This window comes from Rana temporaria, chromosome 2 (genome assembly GCF_905171775.1).
Source record: "Rana temporaria chromosome 2, aRanTem1.1, whole genome shotgun sequence".
Classification (NCBI taxonomy): domain Eukaryota; kingdom Metazoa; phylum Chordata; class Amphibia; order Anura; family Ranidae; genus Rana; species Rana temporaria.
In genome coordinates this window covers 209,687,677-209,712,649 of record NC_053490.1, presented here as the reverse complement: position 1 = coordinate 209,712,649, position 24,973 = coordinate 209,687,677, and the positions used below count along the sequence as shown (strand labels likewise).

The 24,973-nt window shown below is 40.3% G+C and overlaps 1 protein-coding gene across 1 annotated transcript in view; it reads right to left on the bottom strand.

Moving 5' to 3' along the window:
* VWA3B (von Willebrand factor A domain containing 3B) overlaps nucleotides 1-24,973 on the bottom strand; it is a 220,667-nt gene that overhangs the window by 139,764 nt on the left and 55,930 nt on the right. Inside the window, exons 15-19 of the mRNA XM_040336327.1 lie at nucleotides 23,582-23,712; nucleotides 15,791-15,927; nucleotides 14,849-14,986; nucleotides 13,216-13,273; nucleotides 12,968-13,124 (exon numbers count right to left, since the gene is read on the bottom strand). Coding sequence (XP_040192261.1) covers nucleotides 12,968-13,124; nucleotides 13,216-13,273; nucleotides 14,849-14,986; nucleotides 15,791-15,927; nucleotides 23,582-23,712 — 621 coding nt within the window. The remainder of the gene's footprint in view (nucleotides 1-12,967; nucleotides 13,125-13,215; nucleotides 13,274-14,848; nucleotides 14,987-15,790; nucleotides 15,928-23,581; nucleotides 23,713-24,973) is intronic.

Sequence of the window (24,973 nt, the reverse complement as noted above, 5' to 3'; positions counted from 1 at the left end):
AGGAGGCAAAGACACAAAGTGGGGGGGGGGGTTCCCCTATTCTCTGAGAAGAAAAGCACTGTGTATATGTTAAATTTAAAGTGTATGTCTGGAAAAAAAATTAGTTAAGGCTTGATAGGATGTATGCCCCTCTTCTGCTGTCCTTCAATTCCCTGCAGCATATTTGTTAATTGTGCCAGTGATCTATGGGACATTTTGGACTGATTTATATACAGTTGTTTATGTATTATTAGATAGTGTTACATAATATTGAGTGCAACTATTTCGCTGTGGAGTTTTGGCTTGCTTGACCAACCAATTGTCTAGCAGTTTGCTGAGTTTGCCCTGTTCTTGCTGAAGTAAAACCATCCTGCCACTGACTAATTTCTATCAAACACTTATTAGAAATTAACAAACTGTAGATGATAGAACAGAAGAAAAATTAGTCAGAGTCTAGACTAGACTGATATGTACTAGAGACACGGGCACAGGCAGGTGTTTTAACTCAAGGATTGAGAGACTATAGATGATGAAGCAGTGTAAGGATAGCAGTAAAACAGTCCTAACTGACATATGCCTAACTTTTATTTTTATTATGGGGATAAGACTATGTGGTAAATGACTGATATAATATAAGGTGCTGTAGATGCACACTGTGCAGCAGATGGCTCATGCAACAGGCATCTCATAGAACAGATGGTCAGGAACAAGGGAATGATGCAATTTGAGCATCCTACATTTAAAAAAAGGCCACCACTATATCAGAAAATTTAGGCCATGCCTCAATAGGGTAGGAGGTAAACTATTCCTGCTTGAAACATATGTTTTTATTGACTAAGAAAACTATACACTGTTAAATAACAATGCCATGATCTTTACTCTGTATTGCAAAAAACGTCAATAAAAATTATTGGGGAAAAAAAAGCCCTACCAACATAAAATAAAAATAATAACCCAAAAGGATGAAAAGCCAAAAATGCCAACCCCTAAAAAAAAAAGGAAAAAAAAGTATTTTAAAGGAATCTTTCAGCAACAAACCAAAGAAAAAAGAAACCCGTACCATATACAAATGTTGTGCATTTAGAAATGGTATTCTGCATAGTTTGGGTGTAACAAGTGATCATTTGAGTTACTGTTTCCTTTCTATTATCTCAAACCAGTCTGCCCATTCTCATATGATCTCTGACATCAACAAGGCATTTTCATCCACACAGCTGCCTCTCACTGGATATTTTCTCCTTTTCGAACCATTCTGTGAACCCTGGAGATGGTTGTGGCAGGAAATTCCAGTAGAACAGCAGTTTTTGAAATACTCAGACCAGCCTGCCTGGCACCAACAACCATGCCACGTTCAGAGTTACTTGAATACCCTTTCTTCCCCATTTTGATGCTCTGCTTGAACTTCAGCAAGTTGTCTTCACCACGTCTAGGCGCCTAAATGCATTGAGTTACTGCCATGTTATTGGCTGATTAGCAATTTCTGTTACCAAGCAATGGAACAGGTGTACCTAATAAAGTGGCAGGTGAGTATATATATATATATATATATATATATATATATATATTAGTATATAGTATATACATATACTAGAGCTGCACAATTAATCGTTAAAAATTCGTGATCTCGATTCAACCCCCCTGACGATGTCTATTGCAGAGTTTGACGATTCTTTCATTTAACAAGTGGAGAGACTTATCTACTCACTCAGGTGTCAAAAAACATATCGGGCAGTCTGCAAAATTTTCAACAGAAAACATTGTAACTAACTTACTTCTTGGATCAAAGGGATAAACTAAAAGTTTAACCACTTAAAGTCTAAATCTTTTTCTGACATATTTCTTAAGTTAAAAATCAATATTTTTTGCTAGAAAATTATTTGGAACCCCCAGACATTATATATATATTTTAGCAAAGACCCTAGGGAATAAAATGGCCATTGCTGCAATATTTCTGTCACACTGTATTTGCCCAGTGGTCTTTTTAAACGCAATTTTATAAAACGAAATAGAAAAGTTAGCAATTTTTTTTTTGTTTTAATGTGAAAGATGATGTTATGTCGCGAGAATCGTGATCTATCTTCTAAGTAAAAAAATCGTGATTCTCATTTTAGCCAGAATCATGCAGCTCTAACATATACCCTATATATTTTTTCTCACAAGAAAAAACATATGACCTATATTTACATACACATATACGCATTCTAAATTGTATTTCAAATAACAATTTCTTACAGATTGTGCTCTTAGCACTAAATTGACAAAAGGCACTATTGGTTCCTAAAGAGAGCACAGCAGAATCTGCTTCCCACAAAAGATCCCGTCGGAAATCCTGAGGGGAAAGCCGAGAACCTGTTCGGTCATTTTTTCCCCCTACACACGAGAGGTTTTCCCGACAGGAAAACTGCGATGGAGCTTTGGTCGGGAATCTGGGCCGTGTGTATGCTTCATCACAGTTTTTCCCATAGGAAAAAAGGCGGGAAAAAAGAGAGCTGGTTCTCTTTTTTTGTCTGACGGTTTTTGGACAGTTTTCCCCGTCTGAAAAACTGCGAGGAGCATACACACGGCCAGGATTCCTGGCCAAAAGCTCTCCTCACAGTTTTCCCATGGGCTTTAGACTAGTCCACTAGAAACCTCAGACACAGCCATATGGAAGGGGGTAGAAAATGGGAGTTACTGAACTGACTAACCTAAACACGATACTGTACATTCCTTTTAAAATTCAAGCAGTAACTAGAACCTATAGAATTCTAGAGTAAAATCTAACTGAAACCTCACATCTCACACACATTTGTTGGGATTGTTCAGCCATTGGCTTCTCTACTTTTTATTAGAGAAGTACCATTTATTTTCCAATGTCTTCTAAACAGTAGGCTTAACCAGCGTAACAGATGTGAGAGAAAGTGAAAATCTATACAAAAGTGGAGCACAACATTGATAAATGCGGTAAAGTAAGGTTTGGCTATCATCACCTCAGGGTTGCAGGGGAAGATGTGCCCTCAGCACCATGTTTATAGCTCTATGATAACAATATTTCAATTTACTGGATGATGTTTTCCTAATTTGCTGTTCATATACTGTACGTAATGTGGATTTTGGCAGTTTTACAAAAACTGATTGAAAAACTCCATGTGCGACAGTGTGAGTGAATTACCCAAATGCCGTGTCCAGCACCCAGCACATGGCTTCTTGTAAGGCAATGAGTATTCTAATGAGGGGTATAATGAATTAATCTCCTGAAACAGATCAAGTAATGCACTCTTGTTATCAGGCTATTGAGAGCACACACTGGCTTGATGGTAATGAGGGGCTGCCATAGCAACTTAACATGGATAAAGGGATGTAATAAGGAGGCAGGGAAGATTATGGCTGCTGTAATGTTGTCAGGAAAAATAAATTCGGCAGTTACAGCATAACATGTTTTTAGCAAAAATAACAACCATAATGATAAAAATCATCTTTGTTTATGAATAACCATGATATTACAAAATGCTATAAATCTTAATAGTCAATAGAAAGTTTTAAATGAAAGTGGCAAAGTACGTTCTACAAAATAGTTAGTTTTCTTTCTTTAACATACACTGTAGCACATTAAAAAAATTCTGCACACCATGCGGTGTGTAAATACAACATGCTCCGCCTTTGCCCAGCATACACCAGTGCAGTACATTGGTGTGAACTGGGCCTATTAGAAATCATGTATTTCAGCTGGTCATTGGGTTGTGTCTGCGTTGAGCAATGCAGCCCGAATTTGTGGTGTGAATAGGCCTATTCTGTATTAAATGTAGAGAACTATAGATTAGCCTTTAGCAACAAAGCAGATGAACAACTTCAATGACTCTTCTAAACAACTGTTAACATATCAGCCAAACAGAAAATGCAAGGTTTTCAATCAGCTGGCAGAAGCTTAGGACTCATTCATTCTATCACGTTGCAATAATGTGCGGCAATGTGCATTACATACAATGGCATTCATTGAATGTAATGCGCATTGCCGCGCCAAATGCACCTTGCAGGGGGGTTCATTGCAGAGAATGCTGCAAGTTGGATTTGTGGCCCATTGTTGTGCTTTGGACAACCTATTTAAATAAATGGGCTGTCCTAACACAATGCATGTTACCATGCAACACAATGCACACTAAAGCCTCTTACACGCAATCGGATTTTCCGACGGGAATTGTGTGATGACAGGCTATTGGTGGAACATCCAACCATTTGTATGCTCAATCGGACAGTTGTCGGATTTTTCAGGGACAAAATATATAGGATAAAAGATAGTAATGCTTTCAAAATTTTCACCAGCAATTGCGTGGTGTGGGATTATCAGATCGTGTGTACACAAGTCCGTCGGACAAAGCGCCAAAGTACAAACATGCATGCTCGGAAGCAATTTTCATCACAACATAACATTAGCAGAAGTTGCCCAAAGGGTGGCGCTAAAAAGCTGAAAAAACACGTTGTTTCGTGTTTGTTGGCCGACAATTATTTGCCGTTTGTATGCAAGACAAATTCCTGGCCAACGCCCTTCGGACAAAAGTCCTAGGCTTTGTCCGCAAATAGTCTGATTGTGTGTACGAGGCTTTAGAGCTGTTTAGTTCCATGTTCCAGCTCCCCTCCCCAACTTCATCCCACTGACATAAATGTCAATCAGTCCTCAAAGTTACAGCAAAGAAGCAGCATTTTTTCCTTACAGTGACACCACCAATGCACAGACATTACCGACTCAAGGACATTTTTTCCGTCCAGTGACACCAGCAATGCACAGACATTACCGACTCAAGGACATTTTTTCCTTCCAGTGACACCACCAACGCACAGACATTACCGACTCAAGGACATTTTTTCTTTCCAGTGACACCATCAATGCACAGACATTACCGACTCAAGGACATTTTTTCTTTCCAGTGACACCACCAACGCACAGACATTACCGACTCAAGGACATTTTTTCTTTCCAGTGACACCATCAATGCACAGACATTACCGACTCAAGGACATTTTTTCTTTCCAGTGACACCATCAATGCACAGACATTACCGACTCAAGGAATTTTTTTCCATCCAGTGACACCACCAATGCACAGACATTACCAACTCAAGGACATTTTTTCCTTCCAGTGACACCACCAATGCACAGACATTACCAACTCAAGGACATTTTTTCTTTCCAGTGACACCATCAATGCACAGACATTACCGACTCAAGGACATTTTTTCTTTCCAGTGACACCATCAATGCACAGACATTACCGACTCAAGGAATTTTTTTCCATCCAGTGACACCACCAATGCACAGACATTACCAACTCAAGGACATTTTTTCCTTCCAGTGACACCACCAATGCACAGACATTACCAACTCAAGGACATTTTTTCCTTCCAGTGACACCACCAATGCACAGACATTACCAACTCAAGGACATTTTTTCCTTCCAGTGACACCACCAATGCACAGACATTACCAACTCAAGGACATTTTTTCCTTCCAGTGACACAAGCAATGCACAGACATTGCCGACTCAAGGAAATTTTTTCCGTCCAGTGACACCATCAATGCACAGACATTACCGACTCAAGGACATTTTTTCCGTCCAGTGACACCACCAATGCACAGACATTACCGACTCAGGGAAATTTTTTCCTTCCAGTGACACCACCAATGCACAGACATTACCGACTCAAGGAAATTTTTTCCTTCCAGTGACACCACCAATGCACAGACATTACCGACTCAAGGACATTTTTTCCTTCCAGTGACACCACCAACGCACAGACATTACCGACTCAAGGACATTTTTTCCTTCCAGTGACACCACCAACGCACAGACATAACCGACTCAAGGACATTTTTTCCTTCCAGTGACACCACCAACGCACAGACATTACCGACTCAAGGACATTTTTTCCTTCCAGTGACACCACCAACGCACAGACATTACCGACTCAAGGACATTTTTTCCTTCCAGTGACACCACCAATGCACAGACATTACCGACTCAAGGACATTTTTTCCTTCCAGTGACACCACCAACGCACAGACATTACCGACTCAAGGACATTTTTTCTTTCCAGTGACACAACCAACGCACAGACATTACCGACTCAAGGAAATTGTTTCCGTCCAGTGACACCACCAACGCACAGACATTACCGACTCAAAGAAATGTTTTCCTTCCAGTGACACCACCAATGCACAGACATTACCGACTCAAGGACATTTTTTCCTTCCAGTGACACCATCAATGCACAGACATTACCGACTCAAGGACATTTTTTCCTTCCAGTGACACAACCAACGCACAGACATTACCGACTCAAGGAAATTGTTTCCGTCCAGTGACACCATCAATGCACAGACATTACCAACTCAAGGACATTTTTTCCGTACAGTGACACCATCAATGCACAGACATTACCGACTCAAGGACATTTTTTCCGTACAGTGACACCACCAACGCACAGACATTACCGACTCAAGGACATTTTTTCCGTACAGTGACACCATCAATGCACAGACATTACCGACTCAAGGACATTTTTTCCGTCCAGTGACACCAGCAATGCACAGACATTACCGACTCAAGGACATTTATTCCTTCCAGTGACACCACCAATGCACAGACATTACCGACTCAAGGACATTTATTCCTTCCAGTGACACCACCAATGCACAGACATTACCGACTCAAGGACATCATTTCCTTCCAGTGACACCACCAATGCACAGACATTACCGACTCAAGGACATCATTTCCTTCCAGTGACACCACCAACGCACGGAGATTATCAACTCAAGGACAATTTTTCCTTCCAGTGACACCACCAACGCACTGAAATTATCGACTCAAGGACATTTTTTTCCTTCCAGTGACACTACCAGCGCACTGAAATTACCATAATTTTTTCCTTGCAGTGATACCAACGTGAGGACCTTTTTTTTTTTTTATTTGACATTATTGGTCCCATATCTGTACACCAATTTTAAACTCTTCAGTTTGCTGTGATGTACCACTGGTACTATTTACATGAATGTCCCAAACATTACATACAGTACAAACATTATGCCACTATTAGCCCTGAAGGGGGGGGTGGCACAGTATGCCATACTCACCCTGGGCACTGGATGACCTTGCCCAGCACTGCAGGTGACTACAATTAATGAGGATTTTCAGAAAGAGTGGTAGTTGGCATTTAAAGGAGGAAAGCAAGATAGCTGGAATGTCAAGATGGTATAGGTTGCAAGGGATTTCTTAAAGCGGGAGTTCACCCGAAACATTTTTTTTAACATTAGATTGATGCTCATTTTGTCAAGGGGAATCGGGTAGTTTTTTTTAAAATCGAAGCAGTACTTACCGTTTTAGAGAGCGATCTTCTCCGCCGCTTCCGGGTATGGTCTTCGGGACTGGGCATTCCTATTTGATTGACAGGCTTCCGACGGTCGCATACACGCGTCACGAGTAGCCAAAAGAAGCCGAACGTCGATGCGGCTCTATACGGCACCTGCGCACCGACGTTCGGCTACTTTCGGAAAATCGTGACGCGATTTATGCGACCGTCGGAAGCCTGTCAATCAAGTAGGAACGCCCAGTCCCGCAGCCCATACCCGGAAGCGGCGGAGAACATCGCTCTCTAAAACGGTAAGTAATTCTTATAATATAGTTACGTATATTATAAAGTAAAGACAAGGAAGGTGAGAAGAGATTTTTTTCCTATACTGCATGTAAATGAGAACCAGGAAAAACGTATTCATTTTTTTTTATTATTTTTTTTTTTTATTACAGACAAGAAAGTCACAATGCAGATGTTTCACGTAGACAATATAGTGCTGTGCAGGCAATGCTAAATGTATTCAGTTTACTATTAAACAAAATTCATCGTTTTTGTACCCTTCTGGTTCTTGAACTGGCATTTTCAGCACACTGCTATATTATTTTGAAAAATTTAAAAGCTTTTTGTTTCTATTTGTTACCATTACATGCAAGGATTATCATGCAAAAATTGCTCTCATTACATGGTGACTGGGAGTTCTTTGTGTGTGCATCTAGCATTACTGATATGGGTCAGTAATACTAATGTTCTTTATAAATATTGTGCTGATATTACAAATGACAAGTGCACAGTAAATGAATTCAATACATATAATTATGGGTAATAAACAATCAAAGATTGCAGCTGCTGTTTTTGACAAATTGTTTATAAAATTAACACCAGCATTGTGAACAGAACTGTGTTAGGTTAGGTAAAGTGTCATTTTAAAACGGAGGAAGAAAGAGCTAAATGGAAGTAGCTCTATGCTGCCCTGCAGTGGTGACAAATTAAGAGCAACCAACTCTGCATACTAATACTCTATAGCCAGAACAAATTGAACTTCTCCCCATTTTTTACATACTCATTTTAAAATATAAATAATGAAATATTTTCCTACGATTACTGTACTATTTTTTTTTTTTTTAAAGCAGTTTTTTTAAGTAAAATCAGTGATTATACTATATGAATCAATAAAATATTGTACCCAACAACACTCAAGGTTTTCGATTTCCCACAAAAGGATAATTAGGATTAGGGACATAAAGCAAATTAATCCTGGATGGCTGCACTTTCAAAAAAAACTCTTTATAGAAGCTCATATGACAGGTGGTTAACAGACGGAGCAATGGACAAGGAGGTAGATGCGTTTCACGCAAATATTAGCGCGTGGAACTAGTCACCACAATCACCTATCTACTGTTCTGATGAGCCATCATTAGGTTACAGGTGAACTAACCAATTAAAAAAAGTATGAGCCGATATCACAAAGAAACCCCAGATGCAGTACATGGTATATACACTCACACACTAGGACACACCTGTGAGGCCTCGTACACACGACTGAGAAACTCTACAGAATTAATCAAGAAACTTGGTGGGAGAGCTTTTTTGCCGAGGAAAACGGTCGTGTGTTCGTTTTTCATCGAGGAAACTGTCGAGGAACTCGACGAGGAAAACAAGTTCTCTTTTTCCTCGACGGGAGTCTCAATTTCCTCGTCTTGTTCCTCGTCGGGCTATTTCGACGAGAAACTCAAGCGTGTGTATACTAAGAAACCCGCACATGCTCAGAATAAAGTATGAGACGGGAGTAAAAGTAGCATTTGTAATGGAGATAACACATTTTTCACGCTGTAACAGACTGAAAAGTGCAAATCGTCTCTTACCAAACTTTTACTTAACACGCAGTAACATGAGATTAGCAAAAGCAGCCCCAAGAGTTGTGCCAGTGAAATCGAACTTCTCCTGCCATTGTATGTGTTGTACATCACAGCGTTTGAGAACGAGGAGATTTTGTCTTGACCGTGTGTACGCAAAGCAAGCTTGTCGAGTTCCTCGACAAGCCAGAGGCCTCGTACACACGACCGAGAAACTCGTCGGAAAAGACACATCGTTTTCCTCGACGAGTTCCTTGTTAGGCTTTTCGAGGAACTCGACAAGCTTGCTTTGCGTACACACATCAAGACAAAATCTCCTCGTTCTCAAACGTGGTGACGTACAACACATACAGGGGAAGTTCGATTCCACTGGCACAACCCTTGGGGCTGTTTTTGCTAATCTCATGTTACTGCATGTTAAGTAAAAGTTTGGTAAGAGACGATTTGCACTTTTCAGTCTGTTACAGCGTGAAAAATGTGTTATCTTCATTACAAATGCTACTTTTACTCCCGTCTCATACTTTATTTTGAGCATGCGCGGGTTTCTTAGCATACACACGCTCGAGTTTCTCGTCGAAAACCAGCCTGACGAGGAACACAACGAGGAAATTGAGACTCCCGTCAAAGAAAAAGAGAACTTGTTCTCTTTTTTCCTCGTCGAGTTCCCTCGACAGTTTCCTCGATGAAAAATGTACACACAACCGTTTCCTTGGCAAAAAAGCTCTCCCACCAAGTTTCTTGATGGATTCTGTCGAGTTTCTCGGTCGTGTGTACGAGGCCTAACAAGGAACTCGTCAAGGAAAACTATGTGTCTTTTCCGTGTGCACGAGGCCTAAGAAGTGAGAATGAGTTTGAGAGTTTCTCCACTCTGCCAATCATGAAAAGATGAGGCATAATATCAGAAATCAGCCATGTCTAAATAGTTCTCTCCCCCAATAAAGAACATAGAGGAGCAGCTGAAAATACTTAAGCTAGGACAATAGTGAATTTAGTCACATGCTAATTTTACTGTATGCTGTAAATGCCAAGGTAATATTAATCCTCTTATGCCAAGGTAATATCAATCCTCTTATCCCTCTATCCAACCTAAATTGGTGGGAAAATCATAGTTTTCCTTTGAAACAGAACTGAGTAAATTTAAACATTGTCATGGCTGGCAGAATTATGGTTGGGTTTGGGCAAATTTGGCTAGAGCACTTATTATTGTATTTACTTAAAGGGGTTGTAAAGGTTCGTCTTTTCTTTTCTAAATTGGTTCCTTTAAGCTAGTGCATTGTTGGTTCACTGACCTTTTCCTTCCATTTCCCTTCTAAATGTTTTTTTTTGTTTGTTTGAATTTCTCACTTCCTGTTTCTCCTCAGTAAGCTTTCTACCATCATCCGAGCGGTGGAGAGTCATTTAGAACAGCTTACTGAACACCTTACTGAGGAGAAACAGGAAGTGAGAAATTCAGACAAAGAAAAAAAACATTTAGAAAGGAAATCGAAGGAAAAGGTAAGTGAACCAACAATGCACTAGCTTAAAGTAACCTATTTAGAAAATAAAAAACAAACCTTTACAACCCCTTTAAAGTCATTTTTTTATAGTACCCAGGGGTGGACTGACAACTCATGGGGCCCCCAGGCAATAGAAGATTATGGGGCCCCCGGGCTTATAGATGGCCACCACGCCAGGAGGCAGTGCAGAGGCGGGGCAGCTAAAATCTCAGGCAGTTCATATCAAAAGCATGTCGGTTTCGGACATATCAGGGACAGATGTAAAAAAAAAACACAGATTTTTACATACTGTGCCTGGTTTTATTGAGCCTGGCAACCCTGATGGGGCCCCCTAGTGGCATTTGGCCCTCGGTCAGTGCCCGAGAGTCCCAATGGTCAGTCCGCCCCTGATAGTACCTTTACATTTTTACAAGCTTGAGCTTCCATATTTTAGTAAAATTATTGAACATAGAACTTTGTAGATTAGCTACTAAAGGGGGTGCTCAATGACACATTGTGGTTGATTTACTAAAACTGTAGGGTTCAAATTATGGTGCAGATCTACAAAGAAACTAATCAGCTTCCAGGTTTTATTGTCAACGTTTGATTGAACAAAGTGAAGTTAGAAGCTATCATGCACAGCTACACCAGATTTTGCAGTCTTCAGTTTTAGTAAATCTGTTCCTTTGTCTTTCTTTTAACCCCCTCAGCGGTATTCCCGTAAAAAAACCAAAAGCAGTAACCCCGAGCCAGACTCGGGATCGCCTCGTAGTGTCCACAGGCAGGGAATTACTTACCTTGTCCCTGGATCCTGCGATGCCTCCCGCTGTGTTATCGAGCTGTGTCCTCGCTTGATTCACACAGTGCCTGTGTGCCGTCGAACTTCGTTCCCTGCGACGTTACGATGCACGGGGGCGGAAATCGGCACCAAATTAAGAAAAGTAAATACACACAATACATACAGTATACTGTAATCTTATAGATTACAGTACTGTATAAAATAAAAAAACACACCCCCCTTGTCCCTAGTGGTCTGCCCAGTGTCCTGCATGCACTTTTATATAATAAAAACTGTTCTTTCTGCCTGGAAACTGGAGATTGTCCATAGCAACCAAAAAGTGTCCCTTTACATCAAAAGTGGTTTTAGACCAGCTAGAAAACAGCGATAATAAATTAGAATCACTTGCAGAATTGAGCGATAGCGATTTGTGGGGAAATTCGTCATCAAACAATAAAAGTAATGACAGCGACAATTCTGCAACTGAGCAAATTTCAGTGATTTTGATTTGATTACATTATTGAATCATTTTTATGATAATTACATTATTATTTGTTATAATTATTTATAGTTATTTATTATATTATAATTTATGATTTCGTTTTCAAACTTTATCATACTGGGATGTCTACTAGACTCTTGTTTGGAAAGATTTAAGTGAGTTACTCCTAAGAATTACAGGCCTACAATGTAAAACTCCAAATTTCCATGCAAAATAATTGTACCGCTTTCTGCACCTAAAATCTGAAATAATCATACCGCCAGGGAGGTTAAAGCCTGTCTCCAGACAAATACCCCTCCTACTTTTCCCACCCTCCTCTCCTCTGTTCATTTGGCATGACAAAAAAAAAATCCAAAAATGCCCAAATGCTCCAGTTCCAAGTCTTCTGTTTCCATAAGAATGGCTGTCCATGTCACTGCTTGCCTTATATGTACAGTTCCTGTTGGCTGTCCAGCGGTGGGGGTCCTCTCAGAATCCAGTAGTGTGATGTCAATATGATGGGACTGTGTGTGCACATCTGCAGCTCTGGATTAGATGACTCTACACTTTGAATCAGGGTCGGGAAGGGAACCAGACAGAAAATCTAGAATCTAAATAAATGCTTTTTGCTTTACAAGGCAAGTAAAAAAAACATGCAGAATGAGCTAGAGGGGAGTGGAAAGGGGTTCGTGTTTAGCCCACAGATTGGCTTTAATGATTGAAAAACGATATCAGCCACATAGGAAGTCTGTGTTTTTGTGAGATAGTCAACCCACAGACTTATACTGCGAGAAGGAACAGTAAAGCACAGTTCTGCAGCACTGCAAAGCAGAACACAAAAGCCTAAACATGTACTGAGCAAATTTGACTGCATATACATACATACATACATACATTCATATAATTATATATAATTTACACATAGAAACAAAAATAAAAAAACTATTGATGAAATAAGTTGTGTCCAGCTGATTTATTATATATCTAAAAAATGTAAAAGATTTTTAGTATATTTCCTTTCAATGTTCTAAAATTTTTCAAATGATGGTCGTTATTTTGCACAAAAGGGCACTTACCTCATCAAACACTTTAGAAACAACATGCTTGTCGAGAACTGAAATATATTTAGAAGAGTGTGGAACAGTTGTTGGGGCCAAGGCGTCCATTATAGTGAGCCTCCTAGCAACCAGCCCATGTGTCCTCAGCCAGCGTGATGAAGAAATATCTAGACCACTAAAATATAACATAATAATGTAACAATGCTTATAAAAAATATTTATGACATAATGTAAAGCAATAAAAATAAAGAAGTTTCAAGACTTACTTTTTAGGTTTTCTTTTAGGTTTTTCATGCATGGTGCTGCTCTCTACAATGTTTAAAGCTGTAAAGAAATAACAGGTATATTGTTTTTTTTCAGCTACTGTTCGTGCCTAGTTAGTTTAAAATCAGAGCACAGGACAGTCCTCCCCCTGCCAGAACACTCTGATCAGCGCTTCCTTGCCATTGGCAGAGAGTCCTGATCGGGAGCTGGTCAGCTGCTGGTTTTCCAGCATGCTTGTCTGGCAGAAGAAGTCCAAATGGCTGGCTTCTGTAGGACCGGGTGCCATACATACGGGGCAAATGCCGGCCAGTTTTTTTATTAAAACAGCCAATATTGCCCAGCATTTGGCTTGTGTGTACGGGGCATAAGCAACAGACTCTGCCTATATTATTCTTTGTATAAACCTATTCCAAAGAAACAACTAGAGAGGTAAAAATATATATTTTTTATATTTTTAGGTATGCTGTGTGAGTGGAAACATGCAAACACATGGTGGGCGTTTCAAATTTGACTGCTAACTTGGGTAGTAGGAAAGTTCCGTTTTACAATTAAATATTGCAGATGTCTGCATGTCACATGAGTGCAGAGGAGGGCAATCTCCTCCAGAAATCAATGCAGCAGTATTTCCAACAGAAGATTTGTCATGTGCTTACAGTATGTGATTACCAGCTGATAACATGTTTATCAGCATGAAGAATGGATGCCGTAACTCACAGTACAAAACTCTGTTCTGACATTGCAGTTTGTATTGTGTCATGAAGCTTGAATGGGCTTGTTTAATTAAACAGCAGCACAAGTGTAAATGGCAATAATTGGTGTAACATAATTTTAATTGGTTGATATGGGATGGTGCAAGTACAGAAAAAATCCTGTTCATCTTGCTTCTGGGTACTCTGCACCTGGGTCTCTTGAAAATTCCAAGCAGTTTTGCCATTTATACCCAATTCTCCTTTAGGGCCTGGTTCACACTTACGCATTTTTAGTGCATTTTCAGTTTTGCAGAAACACACTACAGTCCATTTAACATTGTTTCCTATGGATGTAGTTCACATCTGTGCCTTTTATGGAAAGGGACTTTTTTTTTTGGTTCCATAGACTCCAATGAATGAAAAGCATGTATTGAAAAATGCAAACTGCAACCTGCATAGGTGTGAATCAGGCCTTAAACTACAAAGCATATCCTGGATGTTATGGAAAAGAGGAGGAGGGGCGTGCTCTGAAAGTCTAGCAAGAGAGAACTAGGCAGGGCTGACAACACTGCTTTGGATCTTAGTGCAGTCAGCATTCAGGCTGATTTACTAAAGGAGTTAAAAGTCTTCTTACAATAAAATTTGTGAATATGCACTTCCGTTATCCAATCGTGTAACAGGAAATCCAGGGTTACTAATTTCATCTGCATATACCGTGTAAAGATTCTGAATTACTTGTTGTCTTATCAGCTCAAACAGAAAGTTAGGTGCACACAGGATTTCTGGCAGATCAGCAGGTATTTTTCTGTACTTGTAGAGTATTTAAAAAGATGAAATATGCATGCATTGAAGAGAGGTACTGCACATTTTTTTTATTTTGCACAGACATACATATTAAATAAAGGCTTTTCTGTTTTAGGGGGTCAAGTTGCACAATAGGATTTACCTTTCAGGACAGACATAGTTTTCTTGTCCTTAATGAGGAAAAGTTCTCTGGTTTCAGGAGGCATGTCCGGGTCTGCTGTACTCTCTGTCAGTGTCACACCGTGACTCAGGGCTCTCAGCACACTAGACTTTGTATGCTCTGTAAGTGTTATCAAATAAGAAAAACACATTACATTAAACATGATTTATGACCGTATAGTAATTATACCACTGCTGTAAAAAACAAATACATATACGGTGAAAAAGTCATGTCACTTCAGAAAGAAAAACACACCATATACACTCAGTGGCCAGAAAAATATTACGGGGGGATTTAATAAAACTGGAGTACTCAGAATTTGGTTCATGGTTCACTTTGCATGGTAGCCAATCAACGTTTAACTTTAGCTTGTTCAATTAAACCTGGTCATTAAACCTGGGTATACTGCGCAAAAGTAAACTTCATCACATTTACTAAGCTCAGGGGAAAATTTACTTGCAAAGTGAATTGTGCATTTGCCTTTAGTAAGCCAAACCTTTTGAGTGAACACTAATTCTCAATTGTTTGGCACCCCTAATAAGCATTTCTCAATAGACTCCTACTACTCTGAGGCCCCGTACACACGTCCGCGAAACTCGACGAGCAAAACACATCGTTTTGCTCGTCGAGTTCCTTGTGAAGCCGCCGAGGATCTCGGCGAGCCAAGTTTCCCCATTGACTAACGAGGAAATAGAGAACATGTTCTCTATTTGGCTCGACGAGTTCCTCGTCGGTTTCCTCGGCCAAAAGTGTACACACGACCGGTTTCCTCGGCAGAATACGTCTCCCATCGAGTTTCTGGCTGAATTTCTGCCGAGAAACTCGGTCGTGTGTACGGGGCCTGTGATCCATCCAAAGTGTTGATATTTAGAAATCATGACACCATCTAATTTCTAAGGTAATTTAGCAACGTAGCAGCATTACCTGCATGTCGAATTTTCTTCTTGCGGCGTAGGCTAGGTGGACTTAAACTTCTTCTTTGTAATAATGGTGAGGACGTCTTTGGTTCCCGAGCAGGTGGCAGCATTGAAAAACTGTTCAGGCTTTGGGATTCAAAAGGCCTACATAAAATAGGGAAAAATGCAACGTAATAGCTGACATTCTGTTATTTGCACTACCTCAATAACAAAAAATGTGTTATATAGTTTGAAAAATACTGTGTGTCCTTAGTTCACCTTTAAAAAAATAAAATAAATATATCCTTACATGTTCAGAAGCATAAGAAATTTTATAGCCCAATGTCTCTGAAATGCAATATAAAAGTTGATATTTAGTCACTGGCAGACCAGCAGGAAATAGTGGATTTGTTCCCAGACTTATAAAATTGCAATTCTTTGCTGCAAGCGATCATAAGAAATTAATCTAATATCTGCTTGATACAAAGTGCAACAATTAGATAGATAGCTGTTCTAAATTCTAAAATCATCTACAGCTAATTTAACTCAATGTCTAAAATAGCTCTTCCTTTAATTAGATAATTACCAATATCATACTGGCATACGTTTTAGTTTTTTTTTTTTCCTGCTAATAAATGACACAACAAATCACCATTGTACTGTAAACCTTCTGCATGGGCAAGTTCAAACATTGGCCTCTAATTTATCACTCCCTCCCTAGATTATTTAGTATGCATATGCAGAAATGAACTACAATAAATAAATTAATTAATTTAGCATGGTATGCAATCTGATTTATTAGGAGTCTTTTTTAGCAGTCAGTGTTTGCTGGCTTGCTTCACACACCCAATAAGCTTACATTTTAAAGCAATAAATACTAGAGCGTTAAACATCTACTTAAACATCTATTAGGCCTCGTACACACGATAGGTTTAACAGAGGACAACGTTTTCATCGGTCAAAACTGATCGTGTGTGGGCCCCATAGGTTATTTAACCATCGGTTAAAAAGAAGCCAACTTGCTTTAAATTTAACCGATGGATTCCTAACCGATAGGTCAAAACCCATCGTTAGTAGGCACAACCATCAGTTAAAAATCCACGCATGCTCAGAATCAAGTCGACGCATGCTTGAAAGCATTGAACTTCGTTTTTTTCAGCACGTCGTTGTGTTTTACGTCACCATGTTCTGACACGATAGTTTTTTTAACGGATGGTGTGTAGGCGCAACGGACCATCAGTCAGCTTCATCGGTTAACAGATGAATACGGTCCATCAGACCGTTCTCATCGGATGGACTGATCGTGTGTACGCGGCTTTAGGGGCTCAACTGGTGAGATCTTTCAAGTAAACGTTTCAGGTCTGTATACCTACCCTGGCTATTGGGTAAGCCCACTATTCATGTATTTTATATTAAAATATTATATTATGTGAGAACACCTCAAGGTGAGTAAGAACACCCAAAACTCAAAGTGGGAGGCAGAGTCACAAATGATGGCAGAAAGGTCACAATCTCTAAGGTATATTTAGGAAACCAGCAGGTGACAGAGGCTATTCGACTCCAACTGTTACTGAAAACATATTTTTGGTAGAATACACCTATAGGAAAAACTATATTGTTACATTTTTCTTGATCCTGAGTTTATTTTTGCAAGGAAAAATTTATGTACGCTATGCCAGTGTTTCTCAACCTCAGTCCTCAAGTATCCCAAACGGGCCATGTTTTGGGAACTTCCCTTAGATAAAATAGCTTTTATCAATACCATGTCATTGATTTTGATTTCAAGCAGCTGTGCAAAGTAAAGGAAAACCTGAAAACATGGCCCGGCCCGTTGGAGGTACTTAAGAACTGAGTTTGAGAACCACTGCACTAGGCTATTGAAATTGTTAACCCTTTAAAGGGTTAGTTTTCTAATCTACGTTATAATATCTACATTCTTTCTATTATTTCACCATATTTTTCTCTTCAAAACATTAACCACCTGAGCTCCAAAATATTTTACCCCCTTCATGCGCTGCTCTACTTTAACTGTCATTTACGCAGTCATGCAACACTGTACATAAATGAAATTGTTATCTTTTATTCTTCAGACAAATAGAGCTTTCTTTAAATAGAGCTTTCTTTTGGTGGTATTTGATCAGCACTGGATTTTTTTTTTTTGCAATATAACAACAGAAAGACCAAAAAATTGTAACCCCCCTCTCCGGTATTTTATACTGTCTGTTACTGTATAAAACATACGTAATCAAAATAGAAAAAATCTAAGTTCTTCATAACTTGAGGCCAAAATGTATTCTGTAAATTTGGTAAAAAAACAAAAAAAAGAACAATAAGTGTATTTTAATTTGTTTATGTGAAAGTTTTAGCGTCTACAAACAATGGTTTATATACTGGAATTTATGAAGCTATGACATTATACTGGTAATGGCACTGTATAGCGACTTACAGTGGGACTGTGTTAGCGTGGCAGGCAATCTGATCAGTGTTAATACTGTACACTGTCACTGTACTGATGACACTGGCTGGCAAGGGGTCAGAGGTATACGAACAGAGATCGCAACTGCGACCCAGCCCCATGTTCGAGGGGGCCCATGTGGCCCCCTGTACACTTGGATAGTAGGGGCAGTGGGGGTGGCATATAGAGGAACTGATCCCCTATATTTTCCTCCTGGAAAATGAAGGAGATCTGTTCCTCTACATGCTGCCCCGCCACCTCTCCTATCCACCTTCTGCTGTGGCTCCAGTGTACTCCCCGGCCCCCCTAATCCCCAACAGTGCTGCTGGGCAGGGATGTACTCCCCTACCCCCTGCCGGCTGCTGCAGGGATGTATCAGGATGGAGAGTGGAATAATGACTTTGCCTTGTCTTAGTCTTAATGAATAGAATCTGAACCGATCACTGACTCATTCATAACTGAGGCATAGTAAACTGTATTTACTGTGCTTCAGTTTGTGAATTAATGGGCAGCTCTGTACAGAGATATTCCTGTTCATTGAGTCTGTGTTTCACCTTTGAGGTGTGTTTTGCCTCTGAAGTTTGACCTTTGAGACAGATAAAGGAGATTAAGGACACAGCCCTCAAACTACTTATCTCTTTTCTCTGTCCCAAAGGTGAAACATCAGAGGTCTGTTTAGACCCCTGATAGTTCACCAAAGCCCCCCAACAGGGCTCCTAAAAAATTGTAAAAAAAAAAAAACAAATACAATTCTAACATAAACAAATAAAATAAAATAATAAAAAGGAATAAAAAAACAAAAATAAAAAAAATTACCTACACCAGTGGCAGAACTATTAGGGTTCGCAAAGGTCACACCTGTGATTGGGCCCTGGCATTCTGCCACCATGGGGGGCCTCGGTCAGGGGTTATGCACTGGAGCCCTGAAGGTTCTAGAAGAGGTTAACATCTAGGGGCAATCAAAGGGTTAACTGGGTGCCTAACAATGTGTAATGTGTGTAATATGTGCTGTTTTTACTTTACTGTCTGTTTTTTCTCCCTGCTTTGTGGAGAGCAACACCAGCCAGATCGCTGTTCACAGTACACAGAGTCCTGTGTTTTTGTATGTGATTGGCCATAGCCGATCAGCTGACTTTAGCCAAAATCATTTGCTGAAATCAACTTCCAAACTTGCGCACGCCCCAAACCTGGAAGAAAGACCCCGACGTACAGGTACGTTGACCGGCCTGGAGCTCCTGCCAGCTGACAGTTCAATTACTGTTGGTGGGTGGCTAGCGGTTAAAGTAGATGTAAAAGCTAACTGGATGACATTCAGTTTGCTAAAGCACTGTGTATCAAAAATAATTGATATATTTTTGCTGTATCAACTATTGCTTTTGTCCTTCTTTAACCTTTGCATTTTTAACCTGTCTCCAATGTGGCCTGCGTGTCAGTGCTCACTTCAGGTTTCCTGATGGCGACAACAATGCAGAATGCTGAGTTTGGTCAAATTTGCATGTGTTTAGGGTGCCTAACCAGATTCTGAACGCACAGAATTCCGTTTATTCTTTACACAGCTTAACTGGCCGGAGATAAATGCAGGTAAATGCATTGTGAATGGCGCCAGTGAAAAATCATTACATTGAATTTATACAGTATGCGTTTAGAAATGTCCTTTACACACATATAAATGGAGGTTTGTCAGTGTGAATGAGGCGTACAGTTTCCATCTGAAGCAACTGTGTCAGGCCCAAACAGGAGAGCAACAGCAACAAAGCATTGTCATAATTGCCCGAGGAAAGACTACCATCATAGTTTCATAAGAAGAAGGTACTCACTCTGAAGCCTCGTACACAGGACTTTTTACTGCCGGGAAACTTTTTCCCCCTACACACGACAGGGTTTCCTGACAGGAAAACTGCCATGAGAGCTTTGGTCGGGAATTCCGGCAGTGTGTATGCTCCATCGCATTTCCCATAGGAAACTGGTTCTCTTATTTTCCCGGCAATTTTCCAGTCGGGAAAACTGCGATGGAGCATACACACGCCAGTTTTCCTAGCCAAAAGCTCTCATGGCAGTCGTGTGTACGAGGCTATAGTGTGTACAAACATTATAAATTGATGCATAATAAGAATCCAAGTTCTCTAAAGTTTTGGGAAACTGAAAAAGTGGAGAAACATTGGAGGGGTGGAAACTACATTAGACAACTCAGTAGAAGGGAATCATTTTGTATATTTCAGAGGGTAGTGATAAATGGGGAATACTCAGAATGGTCAGGGGTGGGTAGTGGGGTCCCCCAGAGATCTGTGCTGGGACCAATCCTGTTTAATTTGTTCATAAACGACCTGGAGGATGGGGTAAACAGTGCAATCTCTGTATTTGCGGACGATACTAAACTAAGCAGGGCAATAACTTCTCCGCAGGATGTGGAAACCTTGCAAAAAGATCTGAACAAATTATGGGGTGGGCAACTGCATGGCAAATGAGGTTCAATGTAGAAAATTTAAAATAATGCATTTGGGTGGCAAAAAATATGAATGCAAATTACGGTATACACTGGGAGAAGGACCTCTGAGGGAATCTAGGATGGAAAAGGACCTGGGGGTCCTAGTAGATAGGCTCAGCAATGGCATGCAATGCCAAGCTGCTGCTAACAAAGCAAACAGAATATTGGCATGCATTAAAAAGTTGATCAACTCCAGAGATAAAATGATAATTCTCCCACTCTACAAGACTTTTGGTCTGGCCGCACCTAGAGTATGCTGTCCAGTTCTGGGCATCAGTCTTCAGGAAGAATGTACTGGAAATGGAGCGAGTACAAAGAAGGGCAACAAAGCTAATAAAGGGTCTGGAGGATATTAGTTATAAGAAAAGGTTGCGAGCACTGAACTTATTCTCTCTGGAGAAGAGACGCCTGAGAGGGGATATGATTTCAATTTACAAATACCGTACTGGTGGCCCCGTAATAGGTATAAAACGTTTTCAAGAGTTTAACAAGACACGTGGCCACTCATTAAAATTGGAAGAAAAGAGGTTTAACCCTAAACTACGCAGAAGGTTCTTTACTGTAAGAGCAACAAGGATGTGGAATTCTCTTCCGAAGGCGGTGGTCTAAGTGGAGGGGGCATCGATGGCTTCAAGAAACTATTAGGTTAACAACCTGAACGACCGCAACATACATGGACATACAATGTAATACTGACATATAATCACACACATAGGTTGGACTTGATGAACTTGGGTCTTTTTTCAACCTTACCTACTAGGTAACTAGATGCCTGAGCTAATTGCAGATGGATTCCAGAAAGTAAATGCTGCATAAATCATCTGTTCTTATTCAAGATGGCCACGGCCAGAAATGCTAGGGGGTGTTTTTAAAAGTGACTTCTCAGTAAAATAAAGTATGGAGACATGGATGGATGGTGGATGAGTTTTCTTTGAATATTAACCACTTACACAAAACCGCCGTAGCTGTATTTTGAAATACCGGGGTTATGGGAGCAGATAGCTGCCATAACCCTGGTATTTTCACAATTGGCGGGTGGTCCTCTTAAAGATAAAAGTGGTCTCCGTGGCGGATTCGCCGCAAAATCACTTTTATCGGCGGCAGGAGAGGTGCCACTTACCGAAGCCGCCGGTATCGGAAGGGATGATCTAATCCTTTTCCCTGAGAGGCCTGGAGCCGAGTGAGGGAAAGATAACCCACCACTCGACTCCATAACATTGGATGACGGAAGCAACCTCAAACGTCACTTCTGCCCAATGGCCTTAAAGGTTGAAAAACAAAATAATTGAAAATAAAAAAATACTTTTTTTATTGCATTTAACTGTAAATGTGAGATCTGAGGTCTTTTTGACCCCAGATCTCATATTAATGAGGTCCGATCATGTTTACATTCCTTGTAATAGGAATTAAAGTGGTCCAAAACATTTCTTTTAAAGGGACAGTGTAAAAATAAAAAGTAAAATAAATAAAATAAAATAAAAATTGAAAGTGCCCCTCATGCGCAGAAGCAGACGCATATATAAGTCACACCTGCATATGTAAAGCGATATTCAAACCACACATGTGAGGTATCGCCACAATCGTTAGAGCTAGCGCAATCATTCTAGCAAAAGACCTCCTCTAACTCAAAACTGGTAACTAGGGGTATTTTTAAGGGTCAAAGTTTGTCGCCATTCCACGAGCAGGCGCAATTTTGAAGCAAAACATATCATGTTGGGCTGACTTTATCGTTTTAATTTTTTTTTTTTTTTTTTTAATTTTTTTTTCCCCAAAAATTTTGGGCTAGATTCAGCAACAAGATACGGCGGCGTATCTCCAGATACGCCGCCGTAATTTCAAATCTGCGCCGTCGTATCTTTACGCCGATTCTCAAAGGCAGATACGTTTAAAAAATAGGTTTCCTCCGCCGACGTAACTTGAATACGCCGGCGTATAATTGTGTGCAATTTTACGCTGGCCGCTAGGTGGCGCCTCCGTCGTTTTCGGCGTAGAATATGCAAATGACCTAGATACGCCAATTCACAAATTTACGTATGCCCGGCGCTATTTTTTTACGTCGTTTACATTAGGCTTTTTCAGCGTAAGGTTACTCCTGCTATTAGGAGGCGCACGCAATGTTAAGTATTGCCGTCCTTCCCGCGTCGAAATTAGAATTTTTTACGTCGTTTGCGTAAGTCGTTCGCGAATAGGGCTGGACGTAATTTACGCTCACGTTGAAACCAATACGTCATTGCGGCGTACTTTGGAGCAATGCACACTGGGATATGTACACGGACGGCGCATGCGCCGTTTGTAAAAAACGTCAATCACGTGGGTCACCAAGAATTTACATAAAACACGCCCCCTCATCCGCATTTGAATTACGCGCGCTTACGCCGGCCCTATTTACGCTACAGCGGCGTAGTGTAAATACGATACGCTACGCCGCCGTAACATTGCGCGCCCCTACCTGAATCTAGCCCTTTGTTTGTAAGAGCGCTGTGCAAATATGGTGTGACATAAAGTATTACAACGACCACCATTTTAGGGTGTCCAAAAAATATATATATAATGTTTGGCGGTCCTAAGTAATTTTCTAGCAAAAAAAAAAATTATTTTAATTTGTAAACAACAAGTTTGAATAATAGGCCAAGTCCTTAAGTGGTTAAAAATGAATTAAATAGCCTTTTTGGGTTTGTGGTGCTTGGCTGCAGTGTTGTTCCACTTTAAAGCTCAACTACAGCCAACACATTTTTAGTAGTTACAGCAATAGTTTCTTTTGAAAAAGGAAAGAAGGTTTAAATCAGATGAATAAGAGTTGACCATTTTAACTCCCGCAGCAGTATGGTGAGCATGTAAGTGATATTTCAATTATAGGACCAAAAGGGGCCACATATTACCTATGTGATGGATCCTTGGCTCCATTGTGGTACCAGTCTAACATTAAACATTCAACATGAAGTTTTTTGACCTTCTCCAGATTGGACCGTCCTTCATCAATCTCATTTATAAGGAGATTTATGTCTTCACTCTGCATATCAAAAAGGTTGTAGAAAGTAGAAGCAGGAATATTATGTCACAACAAGCAATCAATCACAAAGCATGTATTAAAAGATATGTCTTTAATGATATATTAAGATGTCTTTTCAATGTATTTTTAGACATGCATTTTAAAAAGAGATCAGCCATATGTATATGTTCTCAAGGTATTATTATTATTATTATAAAGGGTTTATAAGGTGCCAACAGTTAGCACAGTGTAGAGAGGGAGGAAAGTACAATAAAAATACAGTTCCTGGCACGTGGTGGAGGACCCGCCGTGAGTCGACAATAGGCCGCCAAGGTACGCTGCTCACCCTGACAATCTTGCCTGCCTCCCCCCCCCCCCCCCCCGTCTCTCCTGTCCCTTCTCCTCTTTACCTTTTTCCTTCTCGCTTCCCTCCCCGCCCTGTCCCCCCCTCCTCACCCCATTCCCTCCTTACATCCACCCCCTCTCTTTCCCTATTTCTTCTTTTCTTTACTCTTTCTTTTAGATCTCCAATTGGGTTACATATCACCGATAGCAGACATAGAGATGGAGCCACTGTGTAAGCCCACCTAGCTGGAATTTTGTATCTCCGCTCATCTTCTGTACTTGAACTGCTGCTATACTCTGTACTGAAATTTTTTTGAAAAATAAAAAATTGTTATTTGAAAAAAAAAAAAAATACAGTTCAACACAGTAGGGACAGGAGGGCCCTACTCGTTGAGCTTAAAGGAGTTGTAAAGGAAAAAAAAATCTATGCAATCTATGCAATAAGGTGAAAAAACATCTGATGACGCCGCCCCCCCCCCCCCCCCGAGCCCCCGTTTTTCTTACCTGACCCCTCGAAAGTCCTGCGCTCGGTCCCGAGATCCTCTTCGCCGCTCAGCCTGGCCACTGATTGGCTAGAGCGGATGGATTGTGAGCAGCGCAGCCATTGGTGGCGGCATCCAAATGGGACTGCCCCTTTATAGTGTCATCGTACGTGTTGTACGTCACTGCGTTTTGCTAGAGCATTTTTTTTCCGCGATCGTGTGTAGGCAAGGCCGGTTTAACAATAATCGGGTTGAAAAAAAATGTGTTTTTTCTAGACCATTAAAAATTAAATTTTTACATCCCGAAAAACGTTGTGTGTACGCGGCATAATAATTCAGATCATTTGGCTGCAAGTCATTAGATCGTCATAGGCATAGACAGCTTTAACTTACTTGTTTTCAGGTCCATTCCCCACCAACTGCTAACACCTGATATAAAGGAATTAAATGAACAC